This window comes from Larimichthys crocea, chromosome X, assembly GCF_000972845.2.
Source record: "Larimichthys crocea isolate SSNF chromosome X, L_crocea_2.0, whole genome shotgun sequence".
Classification (NCBI taxonomy): Eukaryota; Metazoa; Chordata; class Actinopteri; family Sciaenidae; genus Larimichthys; species Larimichthys crocea.
Window position 1 is genome coordinate 17,541,723 of NC_040020.1, and position 21,787 is coordinate 17,563,509.

At 49.0% G+C, this 21,787-nt stretch overlaps 1 protein-coding gene across 2 annotated transcripts in view; it reads left to right on the forward strand.

Annotated features, from left to right (window-relative positions):
* The window catches only part of chd7 (chromodomain helicase DNA binding protein 7), a 58,931-nt gene that overhangs the window by 11,458 nt on the left and 25,686 nt on the right, over nucleotides 1-21,787 (forward strand). The window contains exons 2-7 of one of the 2 annotated variants that reach the window (XM_027283499.1): nucleotides 3,516-5,105; nucleotides 5,694-6,028; nucleotides 11,800-12,251; nucleotides 19,604-19,748; nucleotides 20,562-20,693; nucleotides 21,522-21,587. In XM_027283499.1, the coding sequence (XP_027139300.1) occupies nucleotides 3,638-5,105; nucleotides 5,694-6,028; nucleotides 11,800-12,251; nucleotides 19,604-19,748; nucleotides 20,562-20,693; nucleotides 21,522-21,587 (2,598 nt within the window). In that variant the 5' untranslated portion in view covers nucleotides 3,516-3,637. The remainder of the gene's footprint in view (nucleotides 1-3,515; nucleotides 5,106-5,693; nucleotides 6,029-11,799; nucleotides 12,252-19,603; nucleotides 19,749-20,561; nucleotides 20,694-21,521; nucleotides 21,588-21,787) is intronic. The other variant, XM_027283500.1, reaches the window with a different exon arrangement.

A 21,787-nucleotide genomic window follows, 5' to 3' on the forward strand; every position in this document is an offset into this window, starting at 1 on the left:
AGCTCTGCTCTGAAACGGCAGAGGAAGTGGTACAGAGAGTTCAAGAAAACAAAGCCGGGGGGAGCAGAAGGCTCGTCTTTCCATGACTGTTAAGACCGAGGGATGTTTCAGGAAGAGGGGGATGAACAACAACACTGCAGGGAGAGAAAGAAAGGGAGCGGATGAAATGAGAGGACGGAGGTGAAGTGCAGAGATGTGTCCAGCTGTCCGCGGTGCACGCAGGAGTGTTATCTTTGAGAGGGCGAGCTTCTCAAGGCCAAACAAAATAGAAGGATGAGAGCGGAGGAAAGGATCTGTTGCCTTCCTACTTTAAACTCGAGCTGTGATCTTATGAAAGCACACACACACACACACACACACACACACACACACACACACACACACACACACACACACACACACACACACACAGAGTAAGTGCTTCTACAGCTCCAGTTGTTCTGTATTGTAGAACTTGCGCTCTGATGTAGTGTGCATCTGAGCGAGTTGACAGGAAATCAGTTGCCTTCGTAGTAGCTCGCTGCAAAGGATGTGAAATTACACTCGATTACTCTCACCTGCCACGCACGCACAAACACGCACACACACAGGCTTCCTGTAGTGACTGAAATGCACAGGAAGTGATGTAACACACCAGTGCTGCTGTCATGTAAGAGACTGAACACGAGTTGGTGTGATGGCATCAGCTGAAGCTCTGCTGTGTTCTGAGGCAGAGCTGCTGAACACACTCCTGTGTTGTTTATTAGATGTTGTTTAATGAATGCAGCGAGTGAAAGAATAGATTCACATTTCAGAATGTTGACATTTCTTCACAAATGTTGAAGAACAGTTCATCAGTTCTCAGAACTGTTGGTAACTGATCGACAGAATAATCTGCACCTCACGTTAAACCATGGCAGCTGATTATTATTATTATTATTATTATTATTATTATTATTATTATTATTTCATTAAAAGTGTGTGTTCTCAGGACTACTTGAACGTTTCAGCTTGCATCTGTAATCCAGAGTGTTGCTCTCTCACACACACACACACACACACACACAGGCTCTGCCTCTCTCTCTGCTCAGTCATGTGGTCTAACCGTCCTATATGTTCTGATGTGATGCAGCACATCTCTCAGAACTAGTTTCACTAGTAAAATTGTGCAAAGACCAAACCGTCCGTGGAAACAATTCGATGGTGTTTTTGACCTGAAGTGAGTCCAGATGTTGTCTGCTGTGCTCCACGAGCGATCAGTGACGATGGAACCAGTTCTTGATGTGACTACATGTTGTTCCCTGTGAGTGTGGCTGCAGCAGCCACCGTGGAGGATACAGGGATGCATCCACAGATTCACTGCAAGTGCAGAGGTGTGTGTGTGTGTGTGTGTGTGTGTGTGTGTGTGTGTGTGCACTCCTTTGCTGTAACGCAGTGAGGAGCTGAGCAGCACCTGTCTTCCTGTCTCTGTGCTGGCAGCTTGTTTATGGTTCACGGAGGAAAGGGCTCGTTAACTGCTATTTACACAACAAGAGAGGATGCTCCCATCAGGCATTGTTGAGGCCTACAGGCAGAAGGCCCCGAGGCCTGAAGGAAAGGCTGTCGCACTGTAGTCCTGTGTCATGCTAATGGTGGCCGTTGGCCTCCTACAGACCTGACTGGCTCTTCATTGTCACCAAGAAGCTCCTCGTCGATTGGAGGTGGCGGTCTTTGTCATTTTAAAAAGGTTCAGTCAGAGTACGCAGCAGTGTGTTTTCTGGCTAACTTTAGAGAGGCAGGTATATTTGAAAGAGCTCCTGACTCGTAGCAGATGGTGGAAAGAATGAAGTGGACAGATCAGCTCCAACATTTTGAAAAAACATCTGCCGTGCGACACCAGGCATGTGTGTCTTCACGTGAGATCCAGTCAGAATCTGACAAACAGCAGCAGTCATGGTGCTGCCATAAATGATGTCATTTCAAAACAGGGTGTACCACCTCTAGCCCGGTGCATGCTGGGATTGGTCCCAGTAGCCTGCTGCTGAGGGACCTGTAGCTTCACTGCACTTCACTTTTGTGATTGTCATTTTAATTGTAGAAATCATTTTATCCATAAGTAAGAGAAGTACTATGTGCACGCTGTTTGCAGTGAAGAAGGCCCTCGTGCTCTCCGTGCTCTGTCATGAACCAATAAGTGGATGAGGAAAATTAGTGGGAGGGAAAAGTGGAGTGTGGAGGAGGTAAGAAATGAGGTGAAGAGGGGAGGAGGTGAACTCCGTAGCGGTAGGCTCGGGTGTTTTTTTTTTCTGCCGTGCATAGAAGCAACAAGCCCCCCACCCACACACAACCCACACCCACACACACACACACACACACACTTGTTTGTGCTCGCTTCCATCCACCTACCTTCACCCTCTGACTCATGCTGCGTCGCATCGGCCTCCACACCTCCAGAGTTTCTGATTTCTTCCACACACACACACACATACACAAACACACACACACACACAGCGAATTCATAATAAAGCAGCTCTTGTATGTTTAGCAGAGGCTAAAAAGGTAGCAGGTGGCTAACCTGGTCGTCCTCACACATCTGCCAGACTGATTAACTGGTTAGTTAGTCAGCTGAAGGGCTCGCTGACCCAGCAGCTAACCACTGACTGACTGGTCCACTAAAGAGAAGAGGAAAAAAAAAAGCTCTCCGGCCTGTTGGCTGGATGGCAGCTGTTGCTGTTCAAACAAAGTTGCATCTGCTGAGCCCTTTGTTCTAACACACTCACACACACTCACACACACACACACACACACACACACTCTCAATGACTCTGAGTGTGTGTTAGGAAAGAAAGAAGTTCTTTTGTTTGGTAGTAAAATGGAGGTGGGGGAGGATTTGGGGGCATTGCTAACGTGAAGGGTCTTTCTTTTTTTTTTTTTTTTTCCTTCAGAGGTTTCATGGTTTTTTTTTGTTTTTTTTGTTTTTGATTAACTCGCTAAACATCCCAGTTAATCCACTGCACCTCTGCTCAGCAGGTAATAGGCCTGTTTGTGTGGTGCAGCTCCTGAAGAGCGCTCAGTGGTCTCCATCTGCGTTATGACACCAACGATGCAGTCGCATGTTTCTCAGACTTTTCCAAGGGTCTCACTCCATTTAGGAGCCGACAAAGGAGCGAGGTGCTCGTAGCGCACGCGTCGGCATCCATCATGTTTGCACCCAAACAATACGGCGAACTTGGCGTGTTGCTGTAATTTGAGCAGTTAAATTGCTGCAGTGCAATTATGTTATCAAGCCTTTATTCACAGGAGAACGCTCCGAGACAAAATGCTGCCTGTCACAGGCTGCAGGTTGCAGCAGACCTGCACCATTACACAAAGTCACATTCAGATGCAGTAACTGTGGTCACGGAGCGTTCAACACACTGTAGCAGCTTCTCATGTGTACCTGCACTAATTCCAGTGTTTGTCTTCCTCCTCTCTCTCTCTCTCTCTCTCTCTCTCTCTCTCTCTCTCTCTCTCTCTCTCTCTCATCCTCCCCCTCCTCCCTCTGTCTGTCTCTCCAGGAACCTTAATGAGGACCATGAAGTAGCAAGCTTCAAATTAGCAGCTAGCTGATTAGCTCCTCACTGCACAACACACCTCCCTCCCAGCCAGTCCCCTCCATCTGCGGGCCCCCCACTCAGCCATGGCGGACCCCGGGATGTTGAGTTTATTCGGGGATGATGCAGGGCTCTTCTCAGATGGATTAGATGGTTTAGGAGACTGCTTTCCTCAGCAGCCTACCCCTGGCCAGTCCAACCCTCTAGCCCAGCAGACTAATCCCTCTTTGAACCACGAGCACCAGGGAAACAGGGGTTACCACCAGGGGATGATCCACGGCGCTGGGCCCGGCCCAGGGCAGCCTAAATTGGGGCAGATGTACGACCACGGCCCATACACGGGCTACGACCAGCCTGGTGCCCCCACAGGACGAATGATAGCCCAGAACGGTCCCAGCCAGGGGCCACCAAACGTGAATACGGCCATGAACGGCATGGCTTCCCACTACCATAACACCCCAGCTAACTCTAGCAACCCCCACCATGGGTACCCGGGTGATGCTGGGGGAGCAGGAGGTGGGGGTGGAGTTTGGGCCCAGCAACAGCAGCAGCAGAACAGATCCGCTTATCAGCAGCCTCCAACACAACCAGGAGGCGGCCCCAACCAGATGGGGGGCTACCAGATGTCTCAAGGCAACTACGGTGGGATGCAAGGCCCACCGACACCCAGTGCAGCTCGCATAAACCAACACTACCCTCCGCAGAGCATGGCGCCCCCTCCTGCTCAGGACCCCTCTCACTACCTGGGACATGTTGGAATGGGGGGAGCCCAGATGAGACACCCCCAACCGCAGCCCCAGCCACAACCCCAGGGCTATCCCAACATGGGCCACACACCCAGATACCCACACTCCCCCTCCCGACAGCCTCCACTCCCCCACCAGCATCAGCAGGGCATGGGGGGGTTTGGGGGTGGCCAGTACCCTGGATATCAGGCCCAGTATGGAACCATGGGACCTGGGATGGGCCAGGGTGCTAATGCTAACGTCAATGCTAACACCAGCCAGGCAATGGGACCAGGGCAGCTTGGCCAGAGGTTTAACCAGGGATCAGGCCCAGCAGCTGGGCAACAGGGGCAACGATACCCCCCTGGACCACCACACCAAGCCCAGCCCCATCAGGCCCATTCTGCCCCGATGCAGCAGCAGGCAGGGCAGCAGGGCCAGCCTATGCATCCCCTAAACCACCCCCAGAACCTGCCCCAGGCCCAAAACCAGCCCCAGACCCACCTAGCCCCCCCAGCTCAGGGATCTTACCCCTCCCCCTCATCGATGTCCCCCATGCGGGTTTTGGGAACCCCGACACCTCCTCCCCAACAAGGCAGACCCCCTAGCGCAGGACTAGCCGGACCCCCGGAGGTTGCAGGGTACACAGGCCTGCAGTCTCCATCCAACGCTATGACCCATCCACAGAGAACTCCCCAAACACCCCTATCTGCCCCACACCAGCAGCCCCACAACATGCCCCCCAATGCAGGGCAGATGTATCCCGGCATGGGGCCGCAGCGCGGTCCACAAATGGGTCCAAACAGGCCTCAGCTCCAGCAACAGCAAGGTACACACACATACGGTTTGTCACTGGTCCTACTGGTTTTATTGGTACCATTCAAACACTTGACATTTGTTGTCTTCATACGCCGCATGCAGTGTGTAAACACACAGAGCTCTTTGTGGCTATAGATTAGACAGATGGTTGTGAACTGACATGTTGCATCCGGTGTGTCTTTTTTTCCACTGCTATGAAAAAACAGGATCTGGAAATATTACACATATTCAAAGTGGAAAAGTTTCACTTGTCTCGTACATCTCTCAAAAAAATGCACACAACCCCAAGGTGTGCGGTCAGATCACAGCGTGATGCAGAGGCAAAGATGATGCACATTGTAGCTGTGGTAGCAGTAACTGTCCAGTTAACTGGAATACAGTTCAGCGCATGTAGATGCATCATAATCGTCGTGCTTTGAGCAGAAACTGACTTAGTGCAGCCAGAGAGCGTGTCTATGAGCACAGAAGAAGAAAAGCGTTGTGAGGTTCAGTGTCTTGGTGACGAACATGATTTGAAAACATGATGATGATGTTGTTGTTGGCATCATGCATCCATCAGGCCATCATGCTGTATTCCTCTCCCCGTCTCCACTCTCAGGGCCTCACGAAGCACCAGGCAGCCAGGGTGGAGACCAGCGTCTTCTCCAGAGCCAGCAGCAGGCCTCTCGAAATGGGCAGCCCCTGCAGCCCGCTCCCATGGGCTTCCAGGGTCCGCCCGTCGGCCAGCACGGCATTCCGGCCCCGAGCCAGGGCTTAGGGCCGCCCTCCCAGAACGCTCCGGCGCAGCACACACACCTGCCCCCCCACCCCCAGCATCCGCAGAGCACGCCCCCTCCGCCCAACCAGGCCTCCCACCCATGGGCACCTCCGCCTGCCGCCTCCCACCCGCTCTCCTCACCCCCTCTCACCCCACAGAAAGTGCCTCACGTACAGGTGAGTCTCCGTCGAGCAGACGCTTTGATGTGGTCGCAGAGAGATCAGCACTGTGTGCGTTTGTTTTCATGGTGGGTGTATTTCATGTGAAATGTTTATTTTTCATGTGGGTGGGGGAATGTGTGTGTTTGCAATGTAAGGGAAGTGTGTGTGTGCATAAGTGTGTGTGTGTACATGACATTTGAGAACACAGCGGTGTGCATTGGGCACCGGTTCAGTGGGGTTTGTTTGTGTGTGTGTGTGTTTTGCTTTTTGTGTGTGTGCTGGGGGGTGGATTTTTGCAGCTGTTTGTTTCCTGTGAGCTGCATATCCTGAGACATGTGTGCAACACACACACACACACAAAAACACACAGGCGCCACCAGCATAATCTCTCCTCCCTCTTGCTCCCACATCTCCCCCTCCTCTGTAGAGGAAACCTCCCTTCCTGCCCCCCCCCCCCCCCGTCTCCTCTCTTTCCGCTCTCTCGATCTCTCTGTCCGTCCATCCGCTGTCCCTGTCTCCTGGTTGTCTTCTCCATTTCAGAGGTGTCATCTCTAAGTTAGTTGTGTAGCCGGATGTGCAGAGAGACAGTTTTGGGAAAGAGGAGGAAGAGAAGGGGGGGGGGGGGGGGGGAGGGAGAGAGGGAGAGAGAGAGAGAGAGAGAGAGAGAGAGAGAGAGAGAACCAGGAGGAGGGGTGCTGGTGGGAAGAGGTTAGCACTTCTCAATGGCAGCCTCCGTGTGTGCAGTGTTGCCGCTGCCTGCGTCACGTGCCCTCAGCTTCCATTAGCTTGTTTTGTTGCTCAAAGCCCCCTTTCTCCACTGACCCATTCACACAATAGCAGCCTTGTGGCCCCACACACACGCTCTTTTTTTTTTTTTTTTTTTGTTTTTTTTTTTTTTTTTTTTTTTTTTTTTTTTTTTTTTTTTCCGTCTTTTTTTTTTTTTTTTTTTTTTTTTTTTTTTTTTTTTTTTTTTTTTTTTTTTTTTGCCTCTCGTTCACACTACTCCCCTCTCCTCTCTCACTAGTCGCGCGCCCCACCTCCGAGGCTGCGTCGCCGCATTTTGTGGTTGACATTTCAGCCGTCACACTTAATTTATCCAGCACTCCTGACCTAGATGCCAGGTTGACTGGTGAGCCCCGCTTCTCGCCTGGGTGAGCCGCGCGCTCCATCCTGACTCTAGCTGCAGGCCCGGCAGCCCCCTTCATCACACACACACACACACACACACCGACAGTGCGGCTTGGGATGGTGGAATGGTGGTCTGGAATGGGATGGCAAATGTGCCTGGGGAAATAGGATAGCCCGGCTAGAGGACTACTCAGAGTGGTGTGTGTGTGTGTCTGCGGCACAGGAAGGGAGTTCTCCCTGTGCCTCATGATGCACTTGTTAGAAAGACACACACACACCGAGCTGGTCAGTCAGTCATGATGACTGTATGTCTGGTACTCTAAGCTCCATCTGTTCGCTAAGCATGGTTATTACACATGCACGCACACGCGCTCGCCTTCGTCAGCAGCTCAAGGTCACAGCTCTGGCAGAGTGCTGTGCTGTGACCTTTATTCTACATCTCACACACACACAGAGCATTGCGTGCAGCACTCTAGTTGACATATAACATGCCTATCTCGCCCCTCCCCCACTCGAGCATGCTGTCAGCGAGCTGCTGTACCATCCAGCTCACCGTGGCTCTGCAGCTTCGAGGAAACGCTCCTCTAACGTTCAGGCGCCTCTCCGAGTTTGTCTGCTCAACAGAATTCTCGGTTTCATCACAAATCTGCGTTGGTGTGCAGTAATCGTGTTTGTGTGAGAGTCTGTAAACATTCAACACACAAGTGCAGCTTGTTTTTTGCCCGTTCTCTGCTCCGTGAAGTTCAAGTGTAGCCCACTCAGTGTGCAGACACGCTGAGATGGCCGTGTCATCAGTCCTGTCAGAACAATGGAGCCCTGATTGCAAATGAAGTGAAAATCACCTCTGGAGAGCCGCAGCTGATCAGTTGGGCTGCATCCTCGTCCTGAAGGATGACGTTTTTAATCATCCTTCGAGGGCAGATAACGTGAGCAGTTGCGTGGTCACCTTGCCAACACGGTTTTTCCTGTAAGATGATTCATCTCGAAGGTTTTTTTTTTCGGTGAGCTGGCCTGCACTAGAAACCCACCTCACCTCTGAAGATGCCGGGACACAAAAAGTGCTGCTGCAGCGCCCGGATGGGGAGGATGTGCTTCCTTTTGCGCGTGCTGTCAATGATTCTTTGACGTTTGATCATAGAAAGATGAGATGTTAACTCTCGCCATCACACAGCTGAGTGAACTTCACATGTGAGCTGTGTTCACGTTTTCCAAATGAAGAAAGAGACAATGGAAAAACAGAGTTTTTCCAAAAGATGGAGAAAGATGGAGGTGGACATCTGTTGAACCACCTGAAATCTTGACTTCACATCAAGTATTTCCTTATAACATTGAATATCTAAAACATCATGTATTTCAAAGTTAAACACTCATAATCTCATGTTTAACTCTATTTGGTTGTGGTTTGATCAGTTTGATTGACAGTGACTAATATAACCAAATGTAAGCTTCTGTTTTTTTTTTTTTTTTTTTTTTTTTTTTTTTTTTTTGCTGAGTTCTGGCTGATGTATGGAAGTACAGTGACCCAGCTGAGCATTGCTGGTTCATTTCTCATTATCACTATAATTACAGGCCCAGGTGGAGGTTCTTCACATATTCTCACTCTAACCTGGAGCTGGATATAAAGCAGGCTCAGCTTGAACCACTTCTAGTTTTCTAAGAATCCGACATTTGTTGAGAAATATTCTTTTTAAATTGAAGCTCATCGAGTTTTGCCTACGTCGTCAGTTCAGTACCTGTCGACCGACGACTGATCAAAGCTGCGTGTTCTAAAGTGCAGCCGAGCGTGACAAAGAACAGCAGAATGTAAACACTGTGCAAATCTGATTTCATGCAGGCAGGAAGTCCGTCTAGCGCTTGTGAGGCGTTCACTGTCAGCGTGGTCGTGAGTGAAGCCTCTGACTGCTGCACAGAAGAAGAAAAGTCACATGTTTACCAAGACGATCAGAAAATCTCAAACTGAAAAATGTTTTCTGTCGTCACATCGCAGACGTGATCCTGTCGGATAAGCATCATCTCACAGCGTGCACGGGATGGATGAGGGCAGGCTGTCTGGGTGCTTTGCCCCTCATAGTTCCACCATCATGCAGACGGGTGTAGACGGGTGCTTGTTTTCACCCAAAAAGGGGGCGTGGTCATCCTGACCAGGAAGTGATGTGACAGACCTAAGTTTGTGCTTTTGTCGACTGGATGACGCGGCGACCACGCAGTAACCTGCTGAATGCTGGGAGACGGAGGTGCAGGGTGAAGTGGATGAGTGGGGGGTAAGAGGAGAGGCACAGCGATGAGCACAGGATTTCCTTTCACTCCATCCTTAGGGAGTCTTAAGTGTTTCTCCCTGCTAGATTTAACCCTTCATCTCACTCTTCCTCCAGTTGTCAACCCCCCACCTTCCACCTCATGCTCTCCCCCTCCGCCCTTCTGAGCTCCTGCCCTCTGAGAGATGAAACTCAACCCTGCTCATCTCTCCCGAGTGCGTCACATTAGCCGCGCAGTCGTTCTGTTGCTGCGAGGGCTTTGGTTCTTTGTGGATATTTTTAATAAACTCTGTTCTCGTGCGATCGCGTTACGACTCCGACACAGTGCTTCAGCACAGAGCTGGATAGAGACCAGTACAGCTCTGTGCACCAGCAAGCTGAATTCACCTTGCAGAAACCTGATGCAGGACTCAAGCACACACGTGTGTGTGTGTGTGTGTGTGTGTGTGTGTGTGTACACACTGTGTGTGTCTCCATTGTCATTCGTGTGATTGATTATCTGAGAAGCTTGGCAGGAGGACAGATTTATCTCTTGGCACTGAATCTCTCCTCTCTCCATCTCTCGCTCTTTCTCTCTGATTGTCTCTCTCTCTCTCCTCCTCCCCCCTTCCCTAGCTATCCCCCCCTCTCCTCCTCTGTTTGTGTGTCTAAATGGCTCAGTTTACGTGTGTGTCAGCAGGTGTTTGTGTGCAGAGGTTTGTGCGATGCGTGACCTTGCAGTATTTTGGTGTGAAATTGTGTGTGTGTGTGTACATTAGCATTCTCCTGATGGAAGTGGACTTTCAGTGATGGCAAGTGGACTTTCAGTGATGCTGTGTGTGTGTGCACGCAGAGGGGAGCTGCTGCCGTGGCATTTTGCTATAAACTTGCTGATGCCTACACACACACACACACACACACACCTCACTGACACACTTTGAGACACGCCAAAGTGCACATGTGCATTACACATGCACATACACACACTCTCAAAGGCATACTCTCTCTTGCTCTCGTATGACACACACACACACACACACACACACACACACTCCCTCGCTGCGCCTTTTTGAAGTATGGAGATAATTTATTCGTGTCATGATGCCTGATTTCCCATCTGCTACTGGGACCCTGAGCAGCTGGAGAGAGAGAATGAGGGAGGGATGGAAGAGAGAGAGAGGGAGGAGAGGCAGCTGGAGAGGCTCCCAACAGCTGGTAACCAGTTGCCTGTCACAGAAAGCTTACTTGGGAGCAAGCAGGAGGAGGAGGAGGTGAAGGAAGGAGAAAGGGGAGAGGATTTAGTCTGCAGGAGAGCAAAGTATGAGGAAAAATGAGGTGTCAGCCGGTTTGTTTACTAAGGTTAGCCGGCTGGAGGGGGGGATGTAGCAACAGGGAGTTGAAAAAGGAGAAAGGAGATGGAGGAGGTGGAAGAGGTGTGCATGGATGGATGGATCCCCCCCCGCTCTGTAGTCTGCCATTACTGATACATTGAATCCCCACCCTGCAGAGAACATACCAGCACTGAGTGACGGGCTAAAGCACACACCCCTCGTGGCACATGTGCTCGCACTGATCCTGTGTGTGAGAGTTGAAATGATCAATTCATTCATCAGTCAACAGAACCTTTCAGCCAGTCTCTGTCTTTAGTCTGAAATCCAGTTGGTTTTTCAGTGGCAGTAAAGTGAGAAGACATTTCACAATGAAAATATCATCACCAGGTTCACTGACGATGAAAATCATTTAGATTATAATTTGTAAAAATTATTTTTATTAATTCATCTTGATTTTGATTTTTTCAATTAATTACATAAAAAAAATTAAGTCAGGGTTCTTAGTTTTGGTTGCGGCGGTGTGCGCCACAGGTGTCGGCCAAAAAAACACACGACCGTGCATCGGAGAAGTTGAGCCAAAACCAACTCAGCCTGATGTCACGCTGCAGCCAGTGTGGACCGTCCAGGTGGACCCCCAGCAGCCCCCCACACCGCCACACAACATCTGTGTGTCCAACAGAGCTTCACTTTTACTGAAAGAAGCTAAAAACTCTCGGTGGATATTTTACTTTTTATTGCCAGAAATGTGACTAAATATATTTGATTACAAAAACAAACTCTTCTGTCAACGTTCTGTAATTGTTTCAGCGCTACAAGTATGAAACCAATTTGTTGTATTTTCATACTTTCTGTGCTGCGACTTTTGGCCAACCCTGGCCACATCTGGACGACAACACTGTGGATGTGGTTTCCAGCTTTTGTTCCCAAATCTTTTGAAAAGTTTCCTTCCTGAGAGCCAACTGACTACTGTGTTTATTTATGGGGAGGACGGTTATTTAAATCATATGTTCTATATTCTGTGTGAGCTTGTTCTATGTTCAAAAGCTGACAAACTCAAATTAACATGTTTCTCTCTCCTCCCCTACACCTCCAGCATTCCCCCACCGACCCGTCAGGCGATGCCTCAATGATGGTTCCTGACAGGCCGACAGTCGGCGCTGGTGCCCCCGGCCAGCCCATCAGCACAGAGCAGCCCAGCGACCAGGAGACCAAGCCAAAAAAGAAGAGGAAGAAGAAAGCAAAAGTATCGGACAGAGAGCAAGAAGAGGGTGGGAAGAAGGCCGGAGGAGAGGACGACAAGTCCGAATTTCCCGGGACAGGAAGTGACACGGGCGAACAGGTTACTGGCACAGGAATTGTAGAGGGAAGTTCGCCGCCGGCGGAGAAGAAGAAGCGGAAAAAGAAACCAAAGGAGAAGGCAGAGGGCAAGGAGCCCAAAGAGCCCAAGACCCCGAAGACACCCAAAACACCCAAGACCCCCAAAGAGCCCAAGGAGAAGAAAACAAAGAGCTCCACGCCCAAGACCAAGACCCCCAAGAAAACCAGGTAGGAACAGGTGTGTGTGTGTGTGTGTGTGTCTGTCTGTGTGTCTGTGTGTGTGGAAAACTTACACGTCAAATCAGTAAAACGCCTCTTAACATCTATTTGGCTCCTTTTAACCAGCAGGTGGAAGGTTTCAGCTCCACAGCCATCTTCCTAAATATACCAAACTCTTTGCTTCACCAGATAAATGACTGAAAGCTCTGGATGTCAGAGACACTGTAAAAAAAAAAAAAAACACAAGCACACACACTCTTTCTCTCTAGATCCATCACTCATGTGACCAACTAGGGGGAACTGAAGGGGTCACAACCCCTGAGCTGTGAAACACCAGACTGCCTCAGACTCTGTGTGTATATGTATGTATGTGTGTGTGAGTGAGTGTGATCACAGGGCTCAGTGGAGCATGGACAGGCAGATCTGAGGATCAATCACATTTACTCCTATAGATACTGATCAACAGGGTTAAAACTACTGTCAGCTTTAGTTTTACAGCTCAGGTGGAAAGAAACAGAATTCAGCAGCTCGTCCGTTCACACACATGAAACGTACATGTAATCAATTTTCAGAAGGAACAATGGCTGCTTTTCCATTAGTTAACCTTTGTTTTTCAGCTGTTATGACGGAACATGGTTCTTTAACTGTTAGTACTCCAGTTCTGACCTGGAGTTTTGTCCCTCTTTACTGCTGAAGTTTTTTTCCCGTTGATTTTAATCACTATTTTCTTGATTAGTTAATTTGTTGTTTGGTCTAAAAAAAATGTGAGAAATGTTGCTCCAGAGCTCGAGCTGACGTCCTCAAATGTCACAGAGGGGCAAAGAAAGCAGAAAATATTCACACCTGAGGAGCTGAAATCAGAATTGAGACAGTTTTCTTAATAAATGACTCAAAGATGATTGAACTAATCACTGCAGCTCTGCGTTACATATGTGCGTCAGTGTGTCGGAGCTGTTTCTGTGGATGGCGCTTTTTTTTTTTTTTTTTTTCCTCTTTTAAATTGATTCATTTCAAGCAGCAGTCACTGTGGAAGACACCGCCTCCATTTAGTCTGCACTCATCCTCCACAGCGTGCACGTAACTGTGGCCCGGGGCGTGAATTTGAACTTCCTGAGGGACGAGCCGGATCGAACTCGTAGCACTTGACGCGTTTGTGGATATCCGCTCTGTTCACTTTATTCTCTCTCCGCTCTCGCGGCTCGTTCTCCTGCCGGGTCACTTTTCTCATGCAGCACTTGTCTCTGTTAACTGGTCCTGCGTGCAGCGTCTCCTGATGTTCTCACCTGGCCTCTAACACACAGTCAGATGAGAGAGGTGTGTGTGTGTGTGTGTGTGTGTGTGTGTGTGTGTGTGTGTGTGTGTGTGTGTGTGTCAGAGGTGGTTTCATTGTGAAGGTGGAAATTTGATCGGACTGAGGAATGTGTCAGGACGGCCCCCATCCCTGTCCCAGCCCTCAGCCCCCCCCCTCTTTCTCTCTCTCTTTCCTCTCGGCCCCTTTTATCCCAAGGAAGAGGGAGGGCCAAAGCAGCAGGCAGGGGTCAGCGCTGGGGGAGGTGTGTGTGTGTGTGTGTGTGTGTGTCTGTTTGCATGCATCGGCCACTGGAAAAGAGTCGGGGGCGGGGAACTGTGGGGGGACCCTGGAGTGTGTATGTGTGTGAGGGGCAGGCATTTTGTGTGTGTGTGTGTGTGTGTTGGGGGAGGGGTCGTTGGTAATCTTTGTGGCAGAAAATGGCGTCTAATGATAATGAAGGCCATGCTGCTGACCACTCCACAGCCACAACTCTGTGTGTGTGTGTGTGGAGTCCATTCTCACCCCCCTGTTATGTGTGTGTGTGTGTGTGTGTGTGTGTGTGTGTGTGTGTGTTGGTAAACTAGCTCTTATCTGTTGTCAGGCTTTCCTCCATCTTGAGTGGCGGCCTGCAGCTCGCAGGTTAATTTAGCATAATAATGGCTGCTGGCCATTCAGCGCTCCTCTAAAATGGTGGACCGCCGCAATCACCCAAATATCTTCTCTTTCATTCTCTCTCCTCCTCTCCCCTCCCTCCGATCCCACCTCTTCCTGCTGAAGAGGAGTGTATCCTTTCATCTTTTTCCTCTCCTCCTCCTCCCTCCCTCCCCCTCCACCCCCTCCTCCCCCATCTCCCCTCTTCCTCTCTGTCTTTCTGATTTACACCAACGCTTGACGATTGATGTTTCCCTTTTTTTTTTCTCCCACCCCCCCTCTCTCTGCTGTTCTCCCATGCACACATTAAGTTTCCATATTTTGAAATGAAGTTTGGCACAGCGCTCGTAAAGTTTAAGCTCACAGTGTGTCTGCAGGCCTTTCAGAAAGCCTCGTAATGACGCATGATGTCTTGACTTTAGAAGTTCTTCATGTGTTAAAAACTAGTTTTTCTGTGTGCTGCTCTCCTTGTGGCAAAACTTTCTGCCCATGTCTGAATTTTTTTTTTTTTTCATGCTTGATTCTTGAATTAAACTTGGAAAATGTCGAGAAATTTCTCCTCACGGGCCACCTCGTTATGTTCCGTTGCATTTTTTTGGGGGGGGGATTTGTGAGATTTCCCCTGGTGGGTGGAGAAATAAGCCCCAGAACACACACACAATTTCTCTGTGCTCGCTGTTATTTGCATGTGTGTGAAGCAATAACCACCACAGAGCAGACTGACGGCGTCGCTTAATTGATGTAACCAGGATGTTGGGCTTGTTGTGTTAACCCTTTGAGCGTGGGGCTGCTCTTCAGTCTTCACTGCTGTTTACAGACAGGTCATGCGATCACGTGGTGCTGCACGCTTTCTCTCCTGTTGCTATGAAAACTTTTTTTTTTTTTTTTTTTTTTGCAGCCTGCACGTCTACAGGGCTTCAACACATCACAATTTCCATGCACGAGCGGCTGGAGCGGCGCGCTTTAGCACGATCGTAAAAATCTGAGCAGATTTTCACGATTGCCCCCGCTGCGTTCCGTCATCATGTCCACATTCGCGATAAATATAAAGACATTTTTGCCCCCATGGTTCCCATCACGCTTCGGGCGGCGTAAACACCAAGTAACCCTTAAGTGAGCTCACGCGGGTTTTTTTGGTAATTTTCTCGCCTTGCAGGTTGTTAAATCTGTGCCAGAAGAAGTCGAGCTGCATTAGCTAACAGTTCCTGTTGGCATTGATTCTGATGATTACACAGCAACGTGATTTCAACACATGATTTCCTCTAAACTGGTGCAGATCGGTGATTGTGCCTAGGCCAACTTTCTTAATGAAAGCAGCGAGACCTGCAGATGCATTCACTGCTGTTGGCTTTAGGCGTGTGTGTGTGTGTGTGTGTGTGTGTGTGTGTGTGTGTGTGTGTGTGTGTGTGTGTGTGTGTGTGTGTGTGTGTGTGTGTGTTTTAACTTGTCCACTCAGCTCACTCCTCTCCTTTGACCTTGCTTTCTTTCTCTCTCTCTCCTTAGCTCTCGCTCACACTCCCTCTCTCTGTCTACCTCTCTCAGAGGAAGTACATCTATAAATAACCCAGCTCTCAGCTGCCACACCCTTCCCTGTGTGTGTGCGTGTACATATGGACGGACGGGTGATTTGTTTGCAGTACACACAAAGAAGTCAGACATGCATGCAGGCACCTTGCTTTGTCTGCAGACGTGTGTGTGCAAATACAGCACTTTTTGGACACACACAGAAGGTGTGTGTGTCTGTGTGTGTGTTGGTTTTTGTTGCCATGGGTCGAGTGTGTATGTTTGCGTGTGTACGTGGGGGTTCGGTGGTATGACTCATCATGACAGCAGGTGTCCCGTACACCCCACCCCTCTCCTGGTTTTGTCTTCCTCCTCACTTCTCCTCTCCCTCCCCGCATTTTACTCCACCGCTCTGCTTCCTGTCCTTTATGCTCCCTCCACCCATCTGAAAGGAGTATCTCCACTCATTTACACACACACACACACACACACACACACACACACACACACACAGCTGGCCAGCATGTGTGAATGCGTGCTGCAGAGTGAATGATGTGTTCACCTGGACAGGACTCGTTTTACACGGAGACCGTCCTGATTGGCTGGTCAGCTTCTTCCAACATTGAACTGCAACCAACAACTGTCAATCATTTTCTAAATTATGGGATCAGTTTTTTTTCTTACATAAAATGTAGTTCAGTGCTCTGACGTCCTCAAATGTCTTCATTCGTCCACAAGTCCAAAATATTCAGTTTAGTGTCCTGCTTTTTTTCTTTAAAGGTCCAGTGTGTAAGATTTAGTGGCACCAAGTGAATCCTCTTGCACCCCTCGCCCTCTCCTTCCAAACATGTAGGAAAAAAAGCAAACTGTCTAGAACAAACTCATTTTTAGGCAACAATGACAGTTCTTCTTTTCATGTGATCATACACATGACGAAAACATAGTTATGAATATTACTTTTATTCTGCCAGTAGATGCTTCTAAATCGTCCACACCTCAGACACACCTCATGGATAACCGTCATCCTCTGACCTACATTACAGCCGCCACAGAAGTGTTTGGTAGATGACCATCAACAACTTTATTCTTCTTTTTAATTTTTTCCATTTTTTGTTTTCGGTCTTCATGACTTTGATAAAGTAAAGTCAGAAGAAATGTACGATCTGTTCAGGAGCACGCTGTCAGCCGGTGAGTCAGCATGTATTCCGAGCAGTTTGACTTATTCTGACCAGTGATGAGGATCCAGTTAGTTGTTCGTGAAATTTAGAGCGATTGCAGAAGACTGCACGAAGCAGCCATGTTGATGACGGTGACAAACCACAGTGTACGAAGCACGAGCTGTTTGATTCATAAGGTGTTGTTCCTTCACGAGCTCCACTGGACTAAAGGCCGGTGACGTTACGCTTTATGAACAGTGTGTCTGATGGACCGTAACCTGAGAGCTAATCAACACACTCGCAGCAAGTCAGTCATCTAATTAAAAGCTAAATGAATGTTAAAGCTGCTGTGTGACTGCAGCTTTAACATTCATTGTGTGTGTGTGTGTGTGTGTGTGTGTGTGTGTGTGTGTGTGGACCTGACCCTGAAGTCCAATATTCACAAATGAGAGAGGAAAAGCGGAGAGATGGACGGAGCAGGAGGAGTTGTGGAGGTGATGAAGGGAAGAGATGTGAGGCCATGAAGAAGCTCGGAGGAAGAGAGGGGAGTCAGCCAAGTGGAGAAGTGTGTATGTGTGTGTGTCTGTGCGCGTGTGTGTGGCCAGATGGCTCCAGCGTGTGGCGACCAGCCAGAGGAACAGGTGCAGGTCACATGACCAGCCGTTACCACGGAGATGGTGATTGCTCTTGGCGTGAGGATGAAAGGAGAAGGGCCCCAGGGACAGAGAGGGGGCGAGAGACACAGAGAGAGAGAGAGCGAGCGAGCAGGAGGGAGACAGGCCGAGCGACATAGACACAGAGCAGCAGAGAGAGATACAGTACTACAGAGGGCAACATGGGGGAGAGGCAGCACACATGAGAACACAGCGAGCTGTGCTGTAGCGTCAGTCAGTGCAGCACATTGTCTCCTCGTAGTCTGAATGTATAATCATGAATATGTTTTAATGCATGTAAAGTGAACACTGTGGCTGTGTTGGGTCGGGATAGTGTGTGTCATTCTGGATCCAGCTCCAGGTTTACAGAACACCCGGGAGTCTCTTATGAAACGTTGAAGTAAAACACACATGCGCAAATTCACCATTTTCATCACGTAGAGTTCAGCTGAACTTCAGCCAACAGCAAAGACGAAGACGTGCGTCCCCCTCAACAGGCCATGGGTGTCTCTCTGTGACAGACAGCGACCGCACTACGCTACTAAAACATTCTTTTTTTTTTTTAGTGGCTTTAGCCACGCCACGTTTCCTGGTGGAACTTTGAACCGCTGAACCGGCAAGCGCACCAATTCCGTCGTGTCTGAAAAGTCCATGGATCTCTCTGCGCTCTTTGATTATTAGCGACCTTCAGAGCACAAACACTAACTGCTGGCAGTGTTCAGCGGTAGCTAATCAGCGTTAGCTCCCATAGGAATTTGTTTTCATGTGAAGCTGTCGGTCAGACAGTGTGAGAAGAAATTCTGTCACTTTAATGTGAAAACTCAAAGGGCTGTCAGAGTGCACACCTCCACCAAGGCCAACAAACACAACCACTGTCTGTATCACAGCTGATCTGTGTCACAGTGTTAGAAAAGTGAGACTTTGTCTTTCTGCCCTGTTGTTCATATCCACTCTCAAACTGAATGGCTTCTGCAGCTGGCCCAGACTACATCCATCCACCCAAGTTTCATGAAAACGGGAGCAGTAGTTTCTCTGTAGACCTGCTGACAGACAAATGGCACAGAAAACACAGCGCGCGGAAGTAATAACACGCCAGCAAAGAGGCAGCAGCAGTGCTTAAGTGCAGATCCAGGACTTGTTCCCTAAAGCGGGCAGAGAGCAGCGGAAACGACGGCTCCACGTCGAGTCGAACCAACAACACCAACAGAAGCTGGTCACGTGGTCTTAGTTTCAGAATGTTAAGTTAAACTTCGACGCGCCTCAAACGATCTTTAATGTCCCTCAGTGTGATATTTCCCTCAGTGTCACGCACCGTGGATCAGCACTTCATATTTTGTGAATCCACGCTCTGGTCAGCGTGAGGCTGGAGCTGCAGGTTCGGTTACTCACAAAGCTAACCCTAAGCAGGTTTAATCAGTGGATTTGGAAGGCCTCAGGTTTGATAAGCAGATTCCGCACTGGATTTTGATGCAGCACTGTCAGGTCTCAGCCCTAATTATGGCTGGAGTACACAAGCAGTCCTGTGTGGAGCGGCCTCGCCATCCTCTCTGTGACTGTAAAGTAACCGAGTGCTGAGAGAGACAGAAGAGGGCTGCTGAGAGTCCTCCTGTCTTCCTCTGTGGTGTGTACGCACACACACTCACACACAGAGCCAGCTCCTCTTTCTTTCCATGCCAGAGATTAGAGGAAGCCTGGGGGCCTTTCAACCCCTCCCCCTCCCCTCTCTCTCTCTCTCTGGGGCCTCTCTCTTTCTGTCCCTCTCTCTCTCTCTGTCTGCCTGTCTCTCTCTCACTCACTCCCTCCCTCTGCCTGTATCTCTCTATCCCCCCCTCCTCCTCCTCGCAGTCTTTCATCATATTAACCCCCTGTGTGCCAGAGCCTGAGGCACACTAATGATTTCTAAATGGATAAATCAAACATGGCGACCGCCCTGGGACACCACACACACACACACACACACACACACACTCACACTCACACGAATGCTGCCGTATAGTGTGTAAACTGTAATAGAGGTGGTGCTCTGAGGAGTGGTCTTTTGTTGCTGTTTTTTTTCCTGAATATTAAGTTGTTGTTTTTTTTTGTTTTTTCTTCTCTTTCCCGCAGCAGTAAGAAGGTGGAGGCAGAGGGCGGGGCTAGTGCTGCTAAGAAGGATTCCAAGAGGAAGAGGGAGTCGTCAGTCAGCGACGACGTGGAGGTGAAGTCTCCACCCCCCTCCCCTCCTGAAGATGACGACGACGATGGTGTGCAGGTACGAGCTGAAAGTTTTTTTTTGGAGAAACTTTTTCCAGGCATCAGAAAAAACCCGACAAAGTCATGGCTCACGTTGCGTCGCAGCGCCGCTCCACCAAAAAAGCCATGAATCTTTGCAGATCCCTCTGCGTCACAGCCTGCCGAGAGCCGGGAGGCGTCTACTGTTTGTGTTGTAAACCAGTTTGTTGACAGAACAAGCAGACTGGTCTCTCTGCCAAGTGCGCACCATCAGCAACTTTTCACCTGCTGCACGCTCCTTTTCTTAAACACAGCTGAACCCCCCTCTGAGTATTTAGTGTGGACATACTTTTGGAGAGCTGGTTCTGTGTAGATGCTGTTTGCAGGAACAAGCTGAACTTGGACCAGATTTTCCATGCAAATGTAATTTGTGCGAGCATGTGAAGAGTAGCATCTGGCTATTAGCTGCGTAAAGAGCCGTGGCTCTCATTCAAACAGGGCAGCACCTCAGCAGCAGCGTGTCCTCTTTAGCCCGTCCGCTGCAGCAGGTTTTTCCCACTCTTTGGCAACAATTTTGAGCCAAAACAAATTGGCCGATGTTTCCTTCAAAGTCAATATGGAGAACACGTCGCACCATATGGAAGAGAATAATGAATAGCGAACGTATTTTCTTGGAAGAGGGCGGCCTGGTGAAGGATCAGAACACACAGTGCTGCTGTTTCCTCTCCATCTTGTTTAATGTGGCGTAATGTAGCGCAGACGTGTAGAGTGTCACTACACATTCAGATGTGTTTCTTTGTCCGTGTGTTTGTCGTGTGCGTTTACACCTTCCGGCCTCTCCTCCGTCCAACAGAAGCGTCGCTCCAGCCGTCAAGTGAAGAGGAAGAGGTACACCGAGGATCTGGAGTTTAAGATCTCAGAGGACGATGACAGCGGCGACGACTCGCCAGCACCCAAGTCCCCGTCGTCATCATCACATCAACAGGTACAGCCGAGGCTCCTGTCATAGATATGAATGGAAAGAGTTTATTATCAGAGCTTAGGCATGATTATGATTATGAATACAGAAAGAAAAGAGTATTTGCAGACATTCCCACCTGTAGTGTATCTGTGATGTCAACAATATGTACTGCATCATCACATACTCAGAGGCAGAGGAGGGCCGGTGATCCTCAGTTTGAAATAAAGTGCACATTGTAGAGCGGCACCACACCGGTCAGGTGATGGATTGTCATGGCGCTAACATAGACATTGAACATAATTAGAGAGAAATAAACCTTTGTGTGCAGAGAAGAAAGAAGTGTTTATATTTTTTATAACATAAAATTTTACATTTGATCTGTTACGCCCTGTCAAAAACACAGTGCATTGTAGGAATGTGTAACTAAAAGCTTTTAACGATTTCTCATATTTTCTCAAATATTAACTCTGTCCATATCAGATTGGATCAGTACTCTGACACTCCTTGAAACGCATCCGCTGCACCGTTTATCAAAAATGGTTCAGTACTGAAAGCTGGCATCCAATGTCTGCTCAGATTCAGATCAAAGATGAAGTCAGTATTTAAGTTAGGAAACAATCTTGCATGGCTGCTCATGTCAAGGCCAAAGTTAGCTCGGGAAGTTTGGCTCTGGATTCATGAAAAATGATTATAAGATGCAAAAAAAAGAGTGTCACACAGCTTTTATAAATGCAGAAATAGTTGCTCGCTCTTAACACACTGTGAACTTGAACTTGTTTAGAGAGAGTGTGTATCACAGCCAGATGAGGCCGGACGACGCTCCAACTCTTTGTTTGTTCTGTGTGTTTCCAGGATGTAGTCGAGGCCGAGGGGCCCGTCGTGGAGAAGATCATGGGCCTGCGCACTGGCAAGAAACAGGTGAGACACATAGACACACACACACACACACACGGACACGCTGGCCCGAGTCATGGTTTACGTCATCTGATTAGCCACTCCACAGCTGGCCTAAGCAGATTACACACACACACACACACACACACACACACACACACACACACACACACACACACACACACACACACACACACACAAGCTCAGACAGCGTGTATTCGCTT